Source organism: Phocoena phocoena, chromosome 1, assembly GCF_963924675.1.
Source record: "Phocoena phocoena chromosome 1, mPhoPho1.1, whole genome shotgun sequence".
Classification (NCBI taxonomy): domain Eukaryota; kingdom Metazoa; phylum Chordata; class Mammalia; order Artiodactyla; family Phocoenidae; genus Phocoena; species Phocoena phocoena.
The window spans coordinates 28,412,813-28,436,820 of record NC_089219.1 but is presented as its reverse complement, the minus strand read 5'-3'; the positions used below and the strand labels follow the sequence as shown (position 1 = coordinate 28,436,820).

Genomic DNA, 24,008 nt, shown 5'->3' with positions numbered 1-24,008 from the left:
AGGATACAAAATTAATGCACAGAAATCTCTTGCATTCCTATACACTAACAGCAGAAGATCAGAAAGAGAAATTAAGGAAACAATCCCATTTACCATCACAACAAAAAGATTAAAATACCTAGGAATAAACCTACCTAAGGAGGCAAAAGACCTATACTCAGAAAACTATAAAACACTGATGAAAGAAATCAAAGACGACACAAACAGATGGAGATATATACCATGTTCTTGGATTGGAAGAATCAGTATTATCAAAATGACTATAATACCCAAAGCAATCTACAGGTTCAGTGCAGTCACTATCAAATTACCAGTGGCATTCTTCACAGAATTAGAACAAAAATTTTTACAATTTGTATGGAAACACGAAAGACCCCGAATAGCCAAATCAGTCTTGAGGAAGTAAAAGGGAGCTGGAGGAATCAGGCTCCCCAAATTCAGACTATACTACAGAGCTACAGTAATCAAGACAGTGTGGTACTGGCACAAAAACAGAAATATAGATCAATGGTACAGGATAGAAAGCCCAGAGATAAACCAATGCACCTGTGGTCACCTAATCTATGACAAAGGAGGCAAGGATATACAATGGAGAAAAGACAACCTCTTCAATAAGTGGTGCTGGGAAAACTGGACAGCTACATGTAAAAGAATGAAATTAGAACACTCCCAAACACCATACACAGAAATAAACTCAAAATGGATTAAAGACCTAAATGTAAGACAGGATGCTATAAAACTCTTAGAGGAAAACATAGGAAAAACACACTTTGACAGAAACCACAGCAAGATCTTTTTTGACCCACCTCCTAGAGTAATGAAAATAAAAACAAAAGTAAACAAATGAGACCTAATGAAACTTAAAAGCTTTTGCACACAATAAGCCACATCCACAGAAGGGCAGACAGCAGAAGCAAGAAGAACTACAGTCCTGCAGCCTGTGGAACAAAAACCACATTCACAGAAAGATAGACAAGATGAAAAGGCAGAGGGCTATGTACCAGATGAAGGAACAAGATAAAACCCCCAGAAAAACATCTAAATGAAGTGGAGATAGGCAACCTTCCAGAAAAAGAATTCAGAATAATGATAGTGAAGATGATCCAGGACCTTGGAAAAAAAATGGACGCAAAGATTGAGAAGATGCAAGAAATGTTGAACAAAGACTTAGAGGAATTAAAGAACAAACAAACAGGTGAACAATACAATAACTGAAATGAAAACTACACTAGAAGGAATCAATAGCAGAATAACTCAGGCAGAAGAATGGATAAGTGACCTGGAAGACAGAATGGGGGAATTCACTGCTGCAGAACAGAATAAAGAAAAAAGAATGAAAAGAAATGAAGACAGCCTAAGAGACCTCAGGGACAACATTAAACGCAACAGTATTCACATTATAGGGGTCCCAGAAGGAGAAGAGAGGGAGAAAGGACCAGAGAAAATATTTGAAGAGGTTACAGTTGAAAACTTCCCTAACATGGGAAAGGAAATAGTCAGCCAAGTCCAGGAAGCTCCGCGAGTCCCATATAGGATAAACCCAAGGAGAAACACACTGAGACACATGGTAATCAAGTTGGCAAAAATTAAAGACAAAGAAAAATTATTGAAAGCAGCAAGGGAAAAATGACAACATACAAGGGAACTCCCATAAGGTTAACAGCTGATTTCTCAGCAGAAACTCTACAAGCCAGAAGGGAGTGGCATGATATACTTAAAGTGATGAAAGGGAAGAACCTACAACCAAGATTACCCAGAAAGGATCTCATTCAGATTCGATGGAGAAATCAAAAGCTTTACAGACAAGCAAAAGCTAAGAGAATTCAGCACCACCAAACCAGCTCTACAACAAATGCTAAAAGAACTTTTCTAAGTGGGAAACACAAGAGAAGAAAAGGACCTACAAAAAAACCCACCCAAAACAATTAAGAAAATGGTCATAGGAACATACGTATCGCTAATTACCTTAGATGTGAATGGATTAAATGCTCCAACCAAAAGACACAGGCTTGCTGAATGGATACAAAAACAAGACCCACCTATATGCTGTCTACAAGAGACGCACTTCAGACCTAGGGACACATACAGACTGAAAGTGAGGGGATGGAAAAAGATATTCTATGCAAATGGAAATTAAAAGAAACCTGGAGTAGCAATACTCATATCAGATAAAATAGACTTTAAAATAAAGAATGTTACAAGAGACAAGGAAGGACACTACATAATGATCAAGGGATCAATCCAAGAAGAAAATATAGCAATTATAAATATATATGCACCCAACATAGGAGCACCTCAATACATAAGGCAACCACTAACAGCTGTAAAAGAGGAAATCGACAGTAACACAATAATAGTGGGGGACTTTTAACACCTCACTTACACCAATGGACATCATCCAAAATGAAAGTAAATAAGGAAACAGAAGCTTTAAATGACACAATAGACCAGATAGATTTAATTGATATTTATAGGACATTCCATCCCAAAACAGCAGATTACACTTTCTTCTCAAATGCGCATGGAACATTCTCCAGGATAGATCACATCTTGGGTCACAAATCAAGCCTCAGTAAATTTAACAAAATTGAAATCATATCAAGCATCTTTTCTGACCACAATGCTGTGAGATCAGAAATGAATTACAGAGGAAAAAACGTAAAAAATACAAACACATGGAGGCTAAACAGTACATTACTAAATAACCAAGAGACCACTGAAGAAATCAAAGAGGAAATCAAAAAATACCTAGAGACAAATGACAATGAAAACACAACAATCCAAAACCTATGGGTTGCAGCAAAAGCAGTTCTAAGAGGGAAGTTTATAGCTATACAAGCCTACCTCAAGAAACAAGAAAAATCTCAAATAAATAATCTAACCTTACACCTAAAAGAACTAGAGAAAGAAGAACAAACAAAACCCAAAGTTAGCAGAAGGAAAGAAATCATAAAGATCAGAGCAGAAATAAATGAAATAGAAACAAAGAAAATAATAGCAAAGATCAATAAAACTAAAAGCTGGTTCTTTGAGAAGATAAACAAAATTGATAAACCATTAGCCAGACTCATCAAGAAAAAGAGGGAGAGGACTCAAATCAATAAAATTAGAAATGAAGAAGGAGAAGTTACAACAGACACCGCAGAAATACAAAGCATCCTAAAAGACTACTACAAGCAACTCTATGCCAATAAAATGGACAACCTGGAAGAAATGGACAAATTCTTAGAAAGGTATAACCTTCCAAGACTGAACCAGTAAGAAATAGAAAATATGAACAGACTAATCACAAGTAATGAAATTGAAACCGTGATTAAAAATCTACCAACAAACAGAAGTCCAGCACCAGATGGCTTCACAGGTGAATTCTATCAAACATTTAGAGAAAAGCTAACACTCATCCTCTCAAACTCTTCCAAAAAATTGCAGAGGAAGGAACACTCCCAAACTCATTCTATGAGGCCACCATCACCCTGATACCAAAACCAGACAAAGATACTACAAAAAAAGAAAATTACAGACCAATATCACTGATGAATATAGATTCAAAAATCCTCAACAAAATACTAGCAAACAGAATCCAACAACACATTAAAAGGATCATATACCATGATCAGTGGGATTTATCCCAGGGATGCAAGGATTCTTCAATATACGCAAATCAATCAGTGTGATACACCATATTGACAAATTGAAGAATAAAAACCATGTGATCATCTCAATAGATGCAGAAAAAGCTTTTGACAAAATTCAATACCCAATTATGGTAAAAGCTCTCCAGAAAGTGGGCATAGAGGGAACCTACCAAGAAAAAAAAAAAAAGCTTTTGCACAGCAAAGGAAACCATAAACAAGACAAAAAGACAACCCTCAGAATGGAAGAAAATATTTGCAAATGAAGCAACGGACAAAGGATTAATCTCCAAAATATACAAACAGCTCATGGAACTCAATATCAAAAAAATAAACAACTCAATCAAAAAATGGGCGGAAGACCTAAATAGACATTTCAGCAAAGAAGACATACAGATGGCCAAGAGACACATGAAAAGACGCTCAACATCACTAATTATTAGAGAAATGCAAATCAAGACTACAATGAGGTATCACCTCACACCAGTCAGAATGGCCACCATCAAAAAATCTACAAACAGTAGATGCTGGAGAGGGTGTGGAGAAAAGGGAACCCTCTTGAACAGTTGGTAGGAATGTAAATTGATACAGCCACTATGGAGAACAGTATGGAGGTTCCTTAAAAAACTAAAAATAGATCTACCACATGACCCAGCAACCCCACTACTAGGCATATACCCTGAGAAAAACCATAATTCAAAATGACACATGTACCCCCTGTGTTCACTGCAGCAGTATTTACAATAGCCAAGACATGGAAACAACCTAAATGTCCAATGACAGATGAATGGATAAAGAAGATGTGGTACATATATGCAGTGGAATATTAACCATAAAAAGGAGTGAAATTGGGTTATTCGAAGAGATGTGTATGGACCTAGAGTCTGTCATACAGAGTGAAGTAAGTCAGAAAGAGAAAAACAAATATTGTATATTAATGCATATATGTGAAATCTAGGAAGATAGTACAGGACTTCCCTGGTGGTGCAGTGGTTAAGAATCTGCCTGCCAATGCAGGGGACATGGGTTCGATCCCTGATCCGGGAAGATCCCACATGCTGCAGAGCAACTAAGCCCACGTTCCACAACTACTGAGCCTGCGCTCTAGAGCCTGCGAGCCACAACTACTGAGCCTGCGTGCCACAACTATGGAAGCCTGCACTCCTAGAGTCTGTGCTCCGCAGTGGAAGAAGTCACCGTAGTGAGAAGACCGTGCACCACAACGAAGAGTAGCCCCTGCTCACTGCAACTAGAGAAAGCCCACATGCAGCAACAAAGACCTAACGCAGCCATAAATAAATAGATAGGTAGACAGAGAATTTTTTAAAAAGAAAAATAGTACAGGTGAACCTATTTCTAGGGCAGGAATAGAGATGCAGACATAGAGAACAGACATGTGGACACCAGCGGGGTGGGGGGGTAGACGAATTGGGAGATTAAGACTGACATATATACACTACCATGTGTAAAATAGGTGGCTAGTGGGAACCTGCTCTATAGCACAGGGAGCTCAACTCAGTGCTCTGTGATGACCTGGATAGGTGGGATGGGGGATGGGTGGAAGGGAGGTCCAAGAGGGAGGGGATATATGTATACATATAGCTGATTCACTTCATTGTACAGCAGAAACTAACACAACATTGTAAAGCAATTATACTCCAATAAAAGAAAAAGAGTTAATGAAAATAGAAAATAAACCAAATTGTCATATACAGTTAGCATAATATTCAAAGGCCTAATTTGTGATACAGTAGTATGTGTACTCTAGTAATAACAAAAAAGATGTAGCTTTAGGTCTGATAACTACTGTAATTTTAATGTTATTTTGAGGTGTGACAATTGGAACACGAGAACATCTATGGTTTCCCTTGGTGACAAAGTCACACATCTGATACTACTGTGATTTATTGCCTATATTCATAATCAGTGGAAGTGCTTTGATACCTTAATTGAAAATAAAGATGCAATTCACCCCCCCAAGAAAAATGTACGTGCAAATTTTGCCTATAAAATATCCTAACCGTGTATAGTTTTCCTCAGAAACTTGGTTCCCCCTGCACCCCCCACCCCCAGTTCCCAGGAGATTTATCAGCTGCTTTTTTTTTTTCAGATAATACCAGTGGGGCATTCTCTCTACTCCCATTCCCACTATCTCAGACCTCCCATTGGGATACCATTTGATGAATTTGGTTAAAGTATGAATTCCCAAATGACCTTAACCGTATAGTTCCTAAGATAGCAGGCATTCTGTCTCTACTTCCTTCTTGGTTGCCAGCCAGCACAGTTTCCAAGTTAGCTGGAGAAGTCAAGCTTGTTACCTGAGATTTAAGAATGCCGGAGGCAACAGCAGTGTCTAAATATTTCCAGAGTTGTTCACAGCTTTCTAAAAGTATTTGATGAATTTCCTTCTGGCAGTAATTCTTATATTCTATAGGCTTTTCTACTCTGCTACTTGGAATTATGAAACCTGGTCTAGATTTTGTGCCAGATTATTAGAATTCTATCTTTTGAGAGGTAGTAATGTTAAGTAAGCATTGTTAGTTCCAGAGCCTCTTGTTTTGGGGATCCTCCGGGTAATTCATATGAGAGACCTGTATTCTCTGCTTTGTCAAGACTTTAGAAAGAAAGGGATTGGCTCTGCCTTCGTTTTCACCCTGGGTAAGCTTTCTCTGTGCTCCTACTAACAGTGAGTTCTAGACTTTCCCAAAGGAAAAGTCTAAGATTCTACCAACTGTAAGCCCTTTTTGGTATAAGGATTTAGTATTACTTTTGTTTAGGCCCTGGGAGCAGAGCCAGGCTATGGCCGTGTGGGCAGGAGAGGAACTGATCTAAAACTGGAGCTTATTTTCATCTTACCTTTTATCCAAGTTACTTGTAGAATCCAATATTGACTCTTCCACTGCTTCCCTGCTTCCTCCTCTAATGCCTCCTTTTTCTCAAGAGTAACAATAATGAAAACTGAATCTCAGAGAGGTTAAATTACTTTTCAGAGGTTAAATTACTAGTAAATGATAGATCTAGAGCTGAAACTAGAACCCTTGTCTTTTAATCTAAGAGGAAGAATTATGATCCACTGAATAGATGAAAAAGAACTGTTCCCTCTCCCGCATTTTTGTTATTGAACACATAATGGAGCAACATTAAATAACATTTAATTTTAAAAAAACCCTCAAATTCCCACTAACTGAACATATGAACTAACAGATCAGAGTACCTCCTCCCCTTATTGGGAACTATTGGGATTAATTTTTTTAGCAACACTGAAGCCAGCTAACCTCCCCCAGACATTACTTGTCATCAGTTCCTCATCAGTTATTCCTGGTCACTGTTGAAGATGTAAGTGCTTCTGATCATCTGTTCTCTCCCAGGCTCTATTCCTTTGAGCTAATACAAAGGATCAAATTGTCAGATAAGACTCAAAAGAATCAGAGATCTTACCCATTACTAAGCTTTACTAATACTTTTTTTTAATTTTTATTTTTGGCTGTGTTGGGTCATCGTTACTACGTGCGGGCTTTTTCTAGTTGTGGCGAGCGGGGGCTACTCTCCGTTGCAGTGTGCAGGCTTCTCTTTACGGTGTCCTCTCCTGTCGCGGAGCACGGGCTCTAGGCGCGCGGGCTTCAGCAGTTGTGGTGCAAGGGCCCAGCTGCTCCGCGGCATGTGGGATCTTCCCGGACCAGGACTCGAACCCGTGTCCCCTGCATTCGCGGGCAGATTCTTAACCACTGTGCCACCAGGGAAGCCCAATGATACTTTTAAGAATTTGGAAATCAAGAGGTATAAGTGAAGTAGGGAGGATCTGGAACATCCTGTATGAACCCGCAGGTTGTTCCTTCCCTCATTGAACATGTTCTCTCCAGCCCAGAGTAGTGGATGAGATCTGTAACTGAGGCTTCCAGGTCACCTCACAAAGCAGGGAGAATGTTTGGGTTATGAGACGTTTCTCTTTTATACTACCAGATAGTTGTATAGCTTATGCGACATTCTTTGCGGAGCCATGGAAGCAAAAGAAGTCCTCCCCACCTGCTTTTATCTCCTCCTCTTTCAAGATCTTAATTTAACCAGAGCTGCTAGTAACAACTAGGGAATTAGAATTTTTTGCTACCTTCTCTTCGACCTTGTAATCTCCGTAAATCCCCTTGACCATTTCCCTGGAGTCTAAATATGTTCCCCTCTCCCCTGCATTCCATTGGTAAGACATCCTCCGTAACTTGCCTGGAAGCTTTCACCATTTTATACCAAGGATGGATAGGCAGCCATTCCTGTCATCAGTTCCTCATCATATTTTTCCATCTTCTTTTCTTCTTGCTGTGAAGTGCCTTAACCATTACGATTTGTGTGAGTCTGATTTGACGTTCCCATATAAATTCGTGCTTTTCAACTCACTGGCACTTACCACCCCTCCCTTCCTAACTTTTTAACTGTGACAAGAATCCACTGAGTTACTAAACCCTCTCTATACTCTAACTCGTCAGTCAGGACATTGGATAGAGAGAATGTTCTGAGACCTGGCTTTCTCTGGGGAAATACTTCTCTCTAGCCTGCAGGCAGTGGTTGCTCATTCTCCCATATCCCATTTACCTCTGAGTTTGGAGGTGGAGCTGACTCCTCACTGTTATTTCTTGAACATTACTCCTCCACTTTCATGTAAAAACTTCTTCTTTTTGAGGTTTATAACACTTCTTACCCCTAATCATTACTCACCTACCAACTGTCATTCACCCTCTCTCATTTATTGTGGCATATGGGCCTCGTCTCTTTTCAAAGTTCTGCCATCAGGGCTTCCCTGGTGGCGCAGTGGCTAAGAATCTGCCTGCTAATCCAGGGGACATGGGTTCGAGCCCTGGTCCAGGAAGATCCCACATGCCGCAGAGCAACTAAGCCCGTGTGCCACAACTACTGAGCCTGCAAGCCACAACTACTGAAGCCTGCACGCCTAGAGCCCATGCTCTGCAACAAGAGAAGCCACCGCAATGAAGAGTAGCCCCTGCTTGCTGCAACTAGAGAAAGCCTGCACGCAGCAACAAAGACCCAATCAGCCAAAAAATAAATAAATAAATAAATCCTGCCATCAGCCTGGATGTCTTCAGTATGACCCTCTCAATACCTGGCCATCTGACAGTTCCTTTGTTCATTCTTTCAATACTTCCTTCATGCATACATGCATTTATTTGTGCATTCATTCAAAAAGGGTTTTTGATCACCTACAATGTAATGTGCCGAGTCCTATGCTAGAATTGGAGATACAGTGGTGAGGGGGGGAAAAAAGCCAGATGTGATCCTGTCATCCTGGAGCTGACAGTGAAGCTGTGGGGGAAGGACATTGAACAGATGATCACACAAATACATGTAACTTTATAAGTGCTATGATTACTTTGAAGGAGAGAGGCAACAGGACCCAAAGGGTGTACTAGAGAGACCTGTCTTAGCATGGAGGCTTCTCTGAGGAAATGATGGTTGACTGCAACCTCCTATGAGGAGTTAACTGGTTAAGGAAAGGAGGCAAGAAAATTCCAAATAGCGGGGACAGCATGTACAAAGCCCAGTTAGGAGAGGGAGCGTGGTCCATTTGAAGAATGAATGAAGTCTGGCGGTGGAACATGATGAAGGAGGGAGAGCATGATATAAGGTGGGGCTAGAAAGGTAGGCAGGGTCCAGATCATACAAGATCTTTTTAGGTTATGTTAAGGATTTTGATTCATTCAAGGGAGTGAAGCCATTGAGAATTTTAATATTTTTAAAATTTATTTTTCCAGATATAATACATATACATTGTACAAATTCAAAAGGTATAAAAGGGTATTTAGTGAACAAACAAGTCTCTCATCTACCTAGTTTCCCCTCCTAAAGGCAACCATGCCAGTTTCTTGAATATTCTTCCAAAAATAGTCTATGCATATACACACACACACACACACACACACACACACACAATTGTATTCTTTTTTCCCCACACACAAATTGTAGCATACTGTACACACTGCTATGCACCTTTCTTTTTCCACGTAATGTTTTAATGTTTCCTGGACATCATTTCATATCAGGACTATAGAGAGTGGCCTTATTCATCCCAGCAACTGCATAAATCTTCCTTAGTTTGTTTAACCAGTTCTCTGTTGAGGGATGTCTAAGTTATTTCCAGTATTTTTCATCAAACAATGTACAGTAACTATCTTTGATATCATGTCACATATATGATAATGTATCTGATAAATAAGTTCCAAAGTTAGCTACCTTTATTCTGTAAAGACTGAATTTCTTTCCTTCATAGCACTCCATTAGTTTGCAGTTCTATGTTTATTATGTCTATTTAATCACTGCCTCCCGCATCTAAATTATAAGCTCCATCAAAGAGATACCTAGCATGAAACAGATGCTCAATAATATTTGTTGGGGATTTCCCTGGCGGTCCAGTGGTTAAGGCTCCGCACTTCCACTGCAGGGGGCTCGGGTTCAATCCCTGGTCGGGGAACTAAGATCCCACATGCTGCTCAGTGCGGCCAAAAAAAGCCAAAAAAAAATTTTTTTTGAATGGATGAATGAGTAAGGAGATAAGGATAATAGCTAGATGGGAAGTAAGGGCACCTTATTAGTTTAAGCTTTGAGGTTATCTTTCACACCAGACAGAAATAATTTACATCTCTATAAAAATCAAAGTCATTTGGAACTTATCTCTTCTATAAGTTAACATCTAAATTTAGGCTCTACTCAATAGTAAATAGTAAGTCAAACAAAAGTATATTCTCTTATACCAGGGGTTGGCAAACTTTCTTAAAGGGCCAGACAGTAAATATTTTAGGCTTTACTGGTCTTAAGATAACTCTATTGCAGCTACTTAGCTCTGCCATTAGAACAGAAGCAGCCATAGGTAATACATAAATAAATGAATGTGACTATGTTCCAGTGAAACTTTATTTACAATAATAGGCAGCAGCTGGAGTTGGCCCTTGGGCCATAGTTGGCTCCCCTGGTTTAATGAATCAGTAATGATAACCCTTCTTTCATTCCTGATATTGTCAATTTGTAACTTTTCTCTTTTTTCTGTCATCAGTCTGACTGGGGCTTTATCAGTTTTATTGACCTTTCAAACAACCAGATTTTGGTTTCATTGATTTTTCTCTGTTGTTTTTTGTTTGTTTTCTGTTTCAGTGGTTACTCTTATCTTTATCTTTTCCTTTCTCTGCTTATCTTGGATATATTTTACTCTTTTTTTTTCTGTCTTTTATGATGAAAGCATAAGATCATTGTTTTTTTTCCTGTTAAAGTTTGGCCTTTATTTTTCCGGATTTTTTTTTTTTTTTCCCGGATCTTTTTGAATGCGTATATCTACAAACAAAAAAGCTTCATTTTAAAGAATATAAATAAGACCATAATATATAAATTTTCTGCAACTTGCTTTTTTAACTTAACAAGGTATCATGGGGATATTTCTTTGGCTGTATATAGAACTCTACCTAATTCTTTTCACTTGCTATATAGTATTCTGTAGTAACTATTTCTATATTGATAGACATTTAGGTTCTTCAAATATTTTACAGTACAAACTATATTATAATGAAGTCCTGACAAGTGGGAAGTTCTCTGGGATAGAGGTACACAGAATATTTTTGTTAGATGTATAATTTATTGAATGTCTTCTCTTTGATGCTCAGAAGGAATAAACTACTTCTATGTGATTTACCACAATAACTACTTTTCATGGCTCTTTCTTTGCTATGAATTATCTTTTGTTGTTTAAGGGCTGAACTTTGGGGAAAAGTCTTCCCATATTAATTTTGTTTATAAGACTTTTCTCTGGTATGGCTTTTCTGATGTCCAATAAAAACTGAGCTAGCTCTTCATATGGGCTTTCCCACAGTCATTACATCAGTAGGGTTTATTTCCACTATGAGTCTTCTGACGTCCAGCAAAGGATGTATACCTGAAAGATTTTCCACATTTACTACAGCTATAGGGTTTCTCTCCTGTATGCATCTTTGATGATTAATAAGAGTTGAGCTCTTCCTAAAGGCTTTTCTGCATTCATCATACCAGCATGGCTTTTCTTATGTTCCAACACCGTTGCGTTATCCCTGAAAGCTTTCCTACATTCATTACATATAAAAGGCCTTTCTCCACTATATATTCTCTCATGATGAGTAAGGGCTGCCTTCTGAGCAAAGACTTTCTCACAGTCTTTACATTTGTAAGGGTTTCTGACTGGTCTGAATTCTCTGATGACCTAAAAGGATAGAGTTCTTTCTGAAAGCTTTTCCACATGCATTGCATTTATAGGGTTTTTCTCTAGAATGAATTCTCTAATGATTAATAATTTTGAGTGCTTCTTGAAGAATTTCCCACATTCAGTACATCTATAAAGTTGTTTTCTTATGTGAATTTTATGATGATTAAAAGAAATGAGCTGCTCATAATGGCTATCAAACATTGTTTATGTTTATGGGATTTCTTACCAGTATGATATCTCTGGTGTCTAATAAAGGAGGAATTTGAAGACTTTCCTACATTATAGTACTACTTCTCTATGGAGCTTCTGTCCTCCCACTTCAGGCCTATATCAATTATGACACTTTTTGTTTGCGCTTTCAGAGCAGACGGTTCAGAAGTATTTTGCTTTAGGGCTGACATCTTTGTTTCAAACCCGTACACCTGGACTGCACAGGTACCTGGTGGAACTTCTCACACTTCCATCCAGGGCTCTGCCCCTTGCTCCAGTTGGGCTGTTAATTTTGGTTTGAAAGAGAGAAAAGCCCCATAACAACAGATTCCTATAGATTTCCAACATCATATCTCTGTACATGTCCATTGAATGGCATCCAGGTATCTTCATTCAATCTGGGTAGAGGCCATAGCCTCATCCCCAAATGTCAAGAATCCCTAGATCCAGGCTCTTGGTAGTCTTGGAGCCATCTGTCTTCTGAAGTATTCTTCCATGCAAGGGCAGAGAACACTGCTTAGGCCAATAGTTCTGGATGCTAGAAGTCCAAAATCAAGGTGTTGGCAGGGTTGGTTCCTTCTGAGACTCTGAGTAGAATCCTTCTTTGACTCTTCCTAGCTTCTGGTGGTCACTGTCAGTCCTTGACTTTCCTTGCCATGCAACTGTATCATTTCAATCTCCGCTTCTGTCATCACATGGCATTCTCCCTATGTGTCTTTCTAGATCATTGATTTTAGACTTTTCTTCTTTTCCAAAATAAGCATTTAAAGCTATAAATGTCCCTCTAAATGTTGCTTTAACTGCATCCCACTAATTTTAATATGTTCTGTTTTCAGTTTCATTTAGTTCAAAATACTTTCTAAACTTTCATGCAGTTTTAACCTACACTTGGTGTAAATTAGTATTATACCAAGGGAACCACTGTCCAACTGTCTGGAGGTCTTTCTCTGTGTAGCTTCCTCCTTTCCGGTAGTCTCTAGCTATCATAGTCACCCTGAACTCTGTTTCCTCAACTCAGCAAGACCACCCTACTCTGCTTGGGTTCTTCCTGTTACACAGTCTGCAGCATGCCTATCCTGTAAATGGAAAGCCAAGGTGGTCCTAGGGCTCAACCCTTGTTTATTTCCTTTCTCTCTGGGATCACAGCCCCAGACCACATGTTGTTCAGTGTCCAAAAACAATTGTTGCTTATATTTTGTGTAGTTTTCTAGTTTCTCATGGTAGGAAAGCAAGTCCTATGGCAATTTCTCCTTCAAGGGCAGAAGTGGAGGTTACAGTACATTAAAAAAAATTAAATAAAATAGTGGCTTATAGAAAACTGCAAGCTATTTTCATCTTTGTGGACCTTTTCACTATATTAAATATGAGAGACTTTTTCTGAGAAGAATGATGGAAAGTTGATGTAAAGGTAACTGAAAGTAGTTACTGATGTAACAATTTACTGATTTCAGCAAACTCTGTACACTCAGCTGTTACCAAGATTCATTTTAGGAAGGTGGATGAGGAAATGAGCATTTCCATAGCTCTTGGTAACTTCATTTTTTTCATAGTTTCTATTTATTCATCTTTTCTTAAGTAAGTTCTATTTTTTTCTGGCCTCTAAATTGTCTTGTCTGATGTTAGGTTGGTGCCCATGTTTCTCTCTTTTTGTTTAAAGAGCAATGGCAGGGACTTCCCTGGTGGCACAGTGGTTAAGAATCCGCCTGCCAATGCAGGGGACACGGGTTCGATCCCTGGTGTGGGAAGATCCCACATGCCATGGAGCAGCTGAGCCTGTGCGCCACAACTACTGAGCCTGTGCTCTAGAGCCTGCGAGCACAGCTGCTGAGCCCACATGCCACAACTACTGAAGCCCGCGTGCCTAGAGCCCTTGCTCCGCAACAAGAGGAGCCACCGCAATGAGAAGCATGCACACTGCAACGAAGAGTAGCCCCCGCAATGAGAAGCATGCACACTGCAACGAAGAGTAGCCCCCGCTCGCCGCGACTAGAGAAAGCCTGCGTGCAGCAATGAAGACCCAACGCAGCCAAAAATAAATAAATAAAAAATAAATACATTTTAAAAAAGAAAGAAAGAAAGAACAGTGGCAGATTGGCTTCCATAGTGCTTGACTCCATAATCCAGAAGGCTGCCTGTTTTTCTCTTATCTCTCAGTTGACCGGTGTCCACATTTAGTAATTGTTTCCTGGGAGTCATGATGGCTTTGGCAGATTATCCAGTTGTTGCTTTAGTCAGTCTTAGCCCTTTTTCAGTTATGTGTACATGTAGACATGACTATCCATCTGTTCAGTGGTTTGGTTCTACTATATATTTTCTATATGTAATTCTACAATAAAATTTTATGCTATAACCCCAGGGCTAGGGCTAGGGTGAAGAAAGAGGTACCTAGGGTATGAAATTTCAGAAAACACTCACTCTCAAGATGGGGGTAAGCTGGGACTTCCCTGGTGGTCCAGTGGCTAAGACTCTGCACTCCCAATGCAGGGGGCTGGGGTTCGATCCCTGGTCAGGGAACTAGATACCACATGCAGCAGCTAAGAGTTCGCATGCTGCAACTAAGACCCAATGCAACCAAATAAATGAATATTTAAAAAAAAAAAAAAAGGTGAGGGTAGGCCAACCCTGCACTTACATGACTCCTCTAAGAGTGTGCCTGAGGCATCTCTCTTGCCTCATCCTGGTTCTGGCTTTGTATAACCCTGACCATAGCTGGTTACAGACACCTATATAACTAAAACCTTAAAATGAACTCTGTATAAAAACTTTAATTCAGACCATGCTTTGACTTTATTTCATCTAAGAAAACAGAAATGAGGTGATATTTCAGGAAAATCAATACCATGCCTGAAAGCATTCAATGGCTCAAAAGTTTATCTGTAAGTGACGTTAGCCGGAATTTTGGACCATGTTATCTAGGTTAACCACAGTACGTCACTGTTGTACTCCTATTCCTTTTTCTTTTTTTTAAATTAATTTTTATTGGAGTATGGTTGCTTTACAATGTTGTGTTAGCCTCCAATATTTCTTATTATGACACGGCTTAGAACTTAGAAGTTCATTCTAGCAGAATACCTCTCATGATTAAAATTTTTGGTAAGCTTGACTGACTACTGCTCTGGTTGATGCTGTGATATGCAAAACCACCTGACTTTGGTAAACCATTGATTAGAGAATGGATGAACCTGAATCCTGCAGTAGATCAGGAGTACTCAGTTTGTGTTGTTGCCAGGTCAGTGGGCAGAGTACTCCATCTTCTTCAGCTGGCTGCTCTTCTGGTCCCATAATCTTCATACTGTCCCTGAGAAATGCCTTAGAGGTGAATGTGAGGTCAAGTGGTGGGACTCTGCCCCCATCCTTCAGTACACTTCCATCAGAAGAGCTCTTTTGTTTTGTTTTTTCTGTTTCATGAACTGGAGTTCTGTTTAAAAGGTCTACATGCAAGGGACTCATTGAGGAGGGGAGCCAGTGATGAATGTGGAGCAGTACTTCTACAAGCTAAAATATCCTGAGCCAAAAAACTCTCTCTTTTGTGTCTTTTATTCCACTTACTAGACAGCTTTCCCAGCCTCTTAAAAACCAGTCTTCAAAACAGCCTCAAATGTTAGAATTCAGGACTCTTTACAGAGCTGTAGTCTCTGCTTTTATTTCATTTTAAAATGTTTTCATTCTTTGTTTTTAGATGCCAAGGAGAGCAGGTGCCAGCAGGCGAAGACACAGTTTGGAGTTGGCCTGAGATCTGGGGGAGAAAATCACCTCTGGCTTCTTGAAGGAACCCCCCCTCTGCAGACATGTTGGGCTGCCTGCTGCCAGGACTCTGCCTGTCATGCCTTTTGGTGGTTAGAAGGGATGTGCATTCAGGCAGACTGTAGCAGGCCCCAGAGCTGCCAGGCTTTTAGGACAGACTCTTCCAATTCTATGCTGGTGTTTTTAAAAAAATTCCAAACTGCAGATGACCTGGACTTTCTACCTGAAGATGATGTTCCACATATTCTGGGGCTAGCTTGGAGCAGGGTATCTTGGAGGAGGCAGAGCCCACCCAGAACTCCACTCAGACCTACTTTATCTTCCAGTGACCAGCAGAGCTTCATCAGGAAGCTTCGGAAGAGAGAGAGTCCCAGTGAAGAAGTAGCTACAGTGACACAGCCTTCTAAAATGAATGAGCGAGGTGATCTGAATACCACTAGCTCTGCAGAGGTAAGCATATTATGAATAAGGAGCAAAGAAATTGTTTAATCTGCTTTTACATTTGGCGCATACATGAGCTATGAAGCTGGTGCTTGTGGGCGGTGCTCCTAGGCTAAGGAGTGTATGTATAAAGCTGCTTGGTGTCATCTTAGTAGGTGCTGCTGCCCAGATGTTCACGGTAATTTGACCTTAGAGATGTTCTTTCCGTGCAAGTCTGACCACTGTTTTGGTAAAGGCAGAAAGCTGCTCATTATCTAGTCTAAGCTGGCTCTTGGCTACAGGTGAGTGCAGTTGTGTGGGCGTTAGTCTCCACCAACAATTCTGCAGTGTTTTCTGCCAGATTGCAGAACACTTGATTGATGTAGTTGCAGTCAAGTTCTCCTCCTCCTCCCCCATCTCCCTCCTGTAAACACATTCCTTAGGAGGTAGTTTCTATTCAACTCTGAAGTAACCATGCCTGGTATTGCAGATGAAGACCTGACCTGCCGGGCTGGGGAGCTGGATGTGGCCATTAGCCAAGAGGTCTCGGGTGAATTCTTACCAAGCTTTGTATGCCAAGGGAGATACCACCGGTAGAGTTTATTCTGCTTATTATGTTTCTTCATTGTTGATCTTCCTGGGCGAATGATTAAAAGGAATGAATCACTCTGTGCTCGTTCTCCCTTGATTGCTGTGACTTATTTTTGTATTTGTTTTGTCCTAGTTGTCTCTATCAAGTTGAAGCCATACTAGGGAGGCTACTGCATGCTAGGCACTGTGTGTGCTAATCGTTATATTATGTCATTTTGTTTAATTCTCATAGCAATATTTCCAAGTATGTATTATTAGCCCCGTTTTACTAGTGAGGAAACTGAGGCCCAAAGAGGTTAAACAATTTGATCATACAGCTAATGAATAACAAAGTTAGAATTGGAACCCAGATTTAATATTAAGGAAAAACCTTTCAGTGCAATATTAGAGATACAGTGTTAGGTTCAACATGCCCATAAACATTTATGGACATTTATTATAAATGTCAGGTACTTTTCGAAGCGCTAGAGAGGTAAAGGTAAACAAGACATGATCTGTGCCCTCAGGGAGTTTACAGTCTAGTGGAGACTCAGGCATGAAGATGGGTATTTATGATAGTGTATAATTATTGCATTCGTTGATTTAGGAACAGTAGGAGCACAAACGAAGAAGCGATCCTCCTGAGCAGGCAGGTGATGTGTATGTACAGGGAAGACTTCACTGAGATGCTTAACTTATTTCTTGAAGCATGTGGAGGATTTCACTAGGGGTTTAAAGGTAATAAAAAACATTCTGGAGGGAGATCCAGTGTATGCAAAGGCTTGGTTACACATTTACTGTCTGCAAGGTCCCGTACTAAAAGCAAGGCACTAGGAATATTATAGCAAATAAGATCATGATTCCTGCGCTAATGGAGCTTACCCTCTGACAAGGAAAATAGACATGACGTTTATGATAAATAATTATAAGCTTGATGCACATCATGAGAGGGTAAGTGGAGTGCTCTAAGAGCATCTAACAGAGACCTAATTGAGACTGAGGGGTAAAGTTAGGCCACCCTAAGTAAGGAAAGCTTAAGCTGAGACTTAAAGTAGAAGTAGGAATTCGGAAAAGAAACAGGCAAAGAGTAATTCAGGCAGAAGGAATAACAATTTCAGAGTTGGTTAGGTGCCCTAGAAAATTGGAAGATCAGGAAGTTGGGAGAGACTGGTCTTGCTTGGCAGACAGAGCAGGAGAGCTAGTGGAGAAAGAACAGGCTTCAGAGGTGTGCAGAACCTTGAGGCCTTCTTAAAGTATTAGTTTATCTTAAGCAGGGAATTAAATGATCAGATATGTTTTGTGTGGTGAGTAGACTGGAGAAGTGCAAGAATGTACATGGAGCAATCAAGTAGGAGGCTCTTCAGGCAAGGGAACCATCTCACTAAAGAAGGCAGTTGAAGATACAGGAAAGGGGATAAATGATAAATACTCCCTCAGAGCTGAGGTTCTCAAACTTTAACAAGTGTCAGAATCACTTGGAGGCCTCGTTCAAAACAGATTGCTGGGCCCAAGCTCCAAAGTTTCTGATTCAGTAGGTTTAGAGTAGGGCCTGAGAATTTGCATTTGTAACAGGTTCCTAGAGTGCTGATGCTGCTAGTCTGGGAACCACGCCTTATAAGGCAGGTGGGTTAGAATCCAGAGCACAGGGCTTCCCTGGTGGCGCAGTGGTTGAGAATCCGCCTGCCAATGCAGGGGACACGGGTTCGATCCCTGGTCCGGGAGATCCCACGTGCCGTGGAGTAGCTAATCCCGCGTGCCACAATTACTGAGCCTGTGCTCTAGAGCCCGCGAGCCACAACTACTGAAGCTGGCGTGCCTAGAGCCTGTGCTCTGCAACAAGGGAAGCCACCACAAGGAGAAGCCCCCGCACCACAACGAAGAGTAGCCCCCCTCACCGCAACTAGAGAAAAAGTCCGCGCAACAGGAATAAAGACTCAGACGTAGAGAATGAACTTGAGGACACGGGGAGGGGGAAGGGTAAGGTGAGACGAAGTGAGAGAGTGGCAGGGACTTATATATACTACCAAATGTAAAATGGATAGTGGGAAGCAGCCACATAGCATGGGGAGATCAGCGCAGTGCTTTGTGACCAACTAGAGGGGTGGGGTAGGGAGGGTGGGAGGGAGACACAGGGAGGAGATATGGGGATATATGTGTATGTATAGCTGATTTACTTTGTTATAAAACAGAAACTAACACACCATTGTAAAGTAATTATACGCCAATAAAGATGTTTAAAAAAAAAACCCAAATGGAAGGACCTTCTACAAAACTAGTAGTCTTCAAATATGTCAAGATCATGAAAAAGAGAGACAGAACTGTCATAGACTGGAGGGAACAAAGGAGATACAACTAAATGCAGTGTTGGATTCTGGATGAGTCATGGACAAGAAAAAAGACTTTTTCCACTGAAAACAGGCAATATTCAAATAAGGTGATTAGTTAACAGTACTATATGAATGTTAATTTTCTGGCTTCAATATATATGTAAGATGTTAACCTTAGGAGAAACAAGGTGAAGAGTATTTAGGAAATCTATACTATGTTTGCAACTTTGCAAAATAAGTTTTTAAAAAGGCAGTGCCTGACACACGCACACACACAGAAAGCCTGTGTGCAGCAATGAAGACCCAATGCAGCCAAAAATAAATAAATTTATTAAAAAACAAAAAAGAATCCAGAGCACAAGATTAGCCTTAAGCAGGAGGAGAGACATCTCCTTCATTGTGATAGGAAGGAAGAAATGGGTGGATATAGATGCGGCTAAGGTGGACTTTTAGGTTTGATAGGAGGAAATTGTGGTAGTTCTAATCTCATTCTTGTTTTTTCTGAAGTGGGATAGATCATTTATTGAAAGTAGAAGCAGAGGTAGGTGGAGTGGTGTTAGGTGGGTAGTAGGCAGGAAAATGAGAGGTCTGGAGAGAGTGGTAAAGGCCTGAAATGGCCATTGTGAGGGGTAGGAGATTGTAAACTAGGTAAGGAAATAGAAAGATTGCTGGGTGTCATTGAAGGTGGAGACCATGAATTTATAATTATAGTTGTATGATTCTCCTCAGTAGCTCTCAGCAACCCTGTCAAGAAAAGCCTGATAGTTTGATTCATCCAAGATTAGAACTTTGCCAATTTTGTATAGAAGGAAATTGGGGCGTTGAGACTGAGGTTGTTGTCAAGAGAGTGGATGAAAGAGAGATAGAAGAAGAAAGGAAAAGAGACAAAAATAGGAGGGGCTGAAAGAGATTCAGTAGAGGAGTCTGGCATTCAGAGGTTCGATGATGGGAAGCAGATATAGGGGGACAGGTAAATGTGCTGGAAGGACAGAAGGTAGTCGTCAGAGAGTGAGATATTTGAATTTAATATTCTGGAGGTGGAGAAGATATGGTGATTAGAGGATCTAGGGTGAAGCTATGGAAGAGAGTTGCTGGGGTAGAGCAGAGAAGAAATTTATTGGTGACAGGGAGCTCATAGAACATGTTGAATGAGTTATCCATGTAGACATTGAGATAGACTTTAATAAGGATGATGATAATGATGACAGCAGTAGTAGCTAATGTTTACTGAGTACTTACTACTATTAGTAAGTACTATGTACTTAGTACTATGTCAGGTACTATTTCGAACCCTGTACACGAATCAACCCTTTTAACCTATGCAACAAATCCTGTGAATTACTATTACCATCTTTATTTTATAAATGAGGAAACTCAGGAAAAGAAAGGTTAAGGAACATGGCAACATAGCTATATGTGGTAGTACCAGGACTTGAACCCAGCAGTCTGATTCTATCCGGAGTCTGTCCTCTTAATCTGCTTACTCTTGAGGCAAGACTTGCAGTGAAGAGGAATTCTGAGATCCAGATGTCAAAGCCTTCAGTAAAGTAGGAGGAGTAATGAGTAAGTTGATAGATGACAGCTATGATGAGAGTTGAAGTATTGTGCAGCAAGATAGCAAAGGAGAAGATGTTTTTACAAAGAAGACAGAAGAGTAATGATTTGCAAAGGCATTGAGAAGGGGAGCAAATAAAATAGCAACCTACCTTTAATCCTAAAGCGTGGGAGAATAAGTAGCCATCCTATTGCAGAGATAGGTGGGAAACAGTATCCTCAGGGGAGGGCAGGCTTACACTTAAGAATAGGAGGTCAGGGCTTCCCTGGTGGTGCAGTGGTTAAGAATCCACCTGCCAGTGTAGGGGACGCGGGTTCGTGCCCCGGTCCGGGAAGATCCCACATGCTACAGAGCAGCTAGGCCCATGAACCACAATGACTGAGCCCGTGCGTCTGGAGCCTGTGCTCCGCAACAGGAGAGGCCGCGACAGTGAGAGGCCCGTGCACCGCGATGAAGAGTGGCCCCTGCTCGCCGCAACTGGAGAAAGCCCCCACACAGAAACGAAGACCCAACACAGCCAAAAATAAATATAAAAAATAAATTAATTAATTTTAAAAAATTCTGTGAATGTTTAAAAAAAAAAAAAAGGAGGTCAGGGACTTCCCTGGTGGTCCAGTGGTTAAGACTCCGAGCTTCCAATGCATGGGGCTTGGGTTCAATCCCTGCTCGGGGAACTAAGATCCCACGTGCCATGTGGTACGGCCAAAAAAAAAGAGAGTAGAAGATCAGGGATCACTTTATGGGCATGTGACCTGTGCAGTCCCCACACTTAGAAAGGCCTTGTTCTTGATTTAATGCTCTGTTCTCATTATCTTGAAATTCTTAATTTTTGAACATGGAAGCCCACATTTTCATTTGCCACCAGATCCTGAGAATTTATGTAGCCTCTCCTGCAGGAGGTATAGGGAACAAAACATGAAATGGTTGAGTGTACAGGTGACTTTCTGATCATTTGAATTGAATATTTGGAAGAAAAGGAGGTTGGGTTTTAAAGGAGAGGAAGTATAGATCATTGTAGGGATAACAGTGTGGTGTGGTAAATGGTTCACAACTGGGTTTTCCCCCAGAAAACAAAGTCAAGCCCTGAGTTGTAGACTTTGCCAGTTTTCATGGTGTAAATACTACCACCGTGACCAATTTCAAGCTACCAACATGAAGTCACTGAACACAGAGTTGGCAGAGATGAACACAGTCGGCATATGACCTGGCTCTAGCACACCACAGGATAATGATGATCAATAAAATTGGACCAGTAAAATGAGAACTATTGTAGATTTAGGCCTGACGGTCTTCTGGAAAATGATAAAAACTCAAACTTAGGCCTTACAAAATTCAGGTATATGCTGGAGGGAGGATCCTGAAGTTGTGTTGGCTGGGGAGTTCTTTTTCTTGTTGTTCACCAGTCATAGGCAGTGGCAATAAATTGCTGCTAGTGAACAGGGACTCAGGCTTTATGGTCTAACATGGAGAGTGGGTGGACATGGGGGGAGGAATATTGAACTTGAACTTTGAAGCCCTAGGAGTGGGAGTGGGCTTTGTGCAGTGTCGCACATAGGCATTTCGCATCACATGTTGGGAACTGCAAGCATTGCTGAAAAATGGGGCAAAGTGAAGTCTTCAGATCCAGACAAGTTACATTTGACCTTATATGCCATGCTTAGGAGCTTGATTCTCATGCTGAAGGCCATGGATAGCTCTGGAAGGGTGGTAGGAACTTCTTGTACATTCAGAATAGTTAATTGCTAGGCATTTCTTTTAGGAGAGGACTTGGAGTTCAAACTTCTGGCTCAATACATTAGGGAGAGTAAGAGAAATGTATGTACTGCAGATCTCCTTCTAATTGGGGATGACTGACTAGCAGCAATAGTTTGTACTAAAATTTTAGTTTGTACTGTTTTCACTAAGGTAGGTCAAGCAAGTCTGCATCCAAAGGAGGAAGAAATTGTATCATATATTACTCCTGTCTTGCCTGAAATGCTTGCAGAGTTGCAAATGCATGGGGTTGTCAGTAGCATTTTTCATTCTTTTGAAAACATATATATATTGCATTCAAGAGTAGGTATTGTGGACCTTTAGCAATTCCAGAAGTGGAAAGGAATGTCATCAATTTATTCCCCTTTCTCAACTTAGAGAAGGAGAGGCTTGTACTGCTTGGTTGAAGTATTTCATCCTTTCTGGATCATGAACCTCTGAATTGTTGGCGGGAGGGGCATGAAGGCTTGTTAGTTGGGTACTGGCACATTTACAGTACGAGGAGTTGAGCCACTGGCTGTTAATTGCTGCCAATCCTGCTTTGTGAAAGGAGGAGTGTTCTCTTTGAGCCCAGGGAATGAAGGTCCAATTAGGTATCCCCACACGTAAGGTTTGACTTTAACTGAGGTGCTCCTTTCTCTACCGGCACCATTTCCCCGTTTCTAGTCAATATTACAGCATTTCAACCCCTGCAAGCCGGTGGCTTTCTGTAGAACAGACGACTGAGAAGGATAAGTGAGCCAAGCTCTTGGACACCTCTCTGCTGCCTTTTATCCCCAAGCAAAACTCTTATGCTGACTTTACAGAAGGTTGGAACTTACTTAGCTCTTATCCCAAGGTAGAGGCGTGGGGTGTGGGCAGCAACAGAGAAGAGCCTTGCATAACCAAGGACAGAAACCCAAGCAGTTCTGTTTCCCTTCATCCATAATTTTGTTTTGTTTTGGTTTGTTTTTTAAGGTTTTTTGCTTGGTTGCTTTCTTTTGGTTTTTGTTTTAAAATCTTCCCTTTAATCCTTTAGGCTTGTGAAATTTTTACCAAGGGTTCATTTATTCTTCTGGCTATTACTTCCTGACAAATTTGGAATCTCTCAGGACCTAGTTTTCTCCAGATTCTCATTCTCAGTTATCTGAGCAGCAGACACCAAAAATTTTTAAGCCCCAGACCCCCTTCCAGCCCTCTGGCCTGGACAAGTTTTGTGGGTTTCTCATCCCTCACTGACCTAGACCCTTCCTGTACTGTGTGCATATATTCAATAAGTGCCCCCTCAACGCCCCCCAACCCCCGCCATTCTGATCTTACATGAGTGGCTTGTTGCATCAAGAGAAAAACTGGGCAGCCTGTTTCCTTGTTGTGTGTGGGTATGCAAAAATCCCTGCTATTTTACGTTTCCTTTTTCAGAAGTATTAGTGCCTGAACCATAATCCTTTTTCCTTATTTTTTTCTCACTATACCTGCACTCTTTCTCCTCTAATCTTCTAAATCTTCTGGCTCTTTTATCTGATTATCTGGGGTTTGTTTTTTTTTTTGAAGTACAGTTGATTTATCGTGTTAGTTTCAGGTGTACAGCAAAGTGA

General features: G+C 40.7%; 1 protein-coding gene across 1 annotated transcript in view; it reads left to right on the top strand.

Moving 5' to 3' along the window:
• Positions 1 to 24,008, top strand: part of KIAA0319L (KIAA0319 like) — a 102,197-nt gene that overhangs the window by 18,818 nt on the left and 59,371 nt on the right. The window contains exon 2 of the mRNA XM_065873584.1: positions 15,746 to 16,260. Coding sequence (XP_065729656.1) covers positions 15,746 to 16,260 — 515 coding nt within the window. The remainder of the gene's footprint in view (positions 1 to 15,745; positions 16,261 to 24,008) is intronic.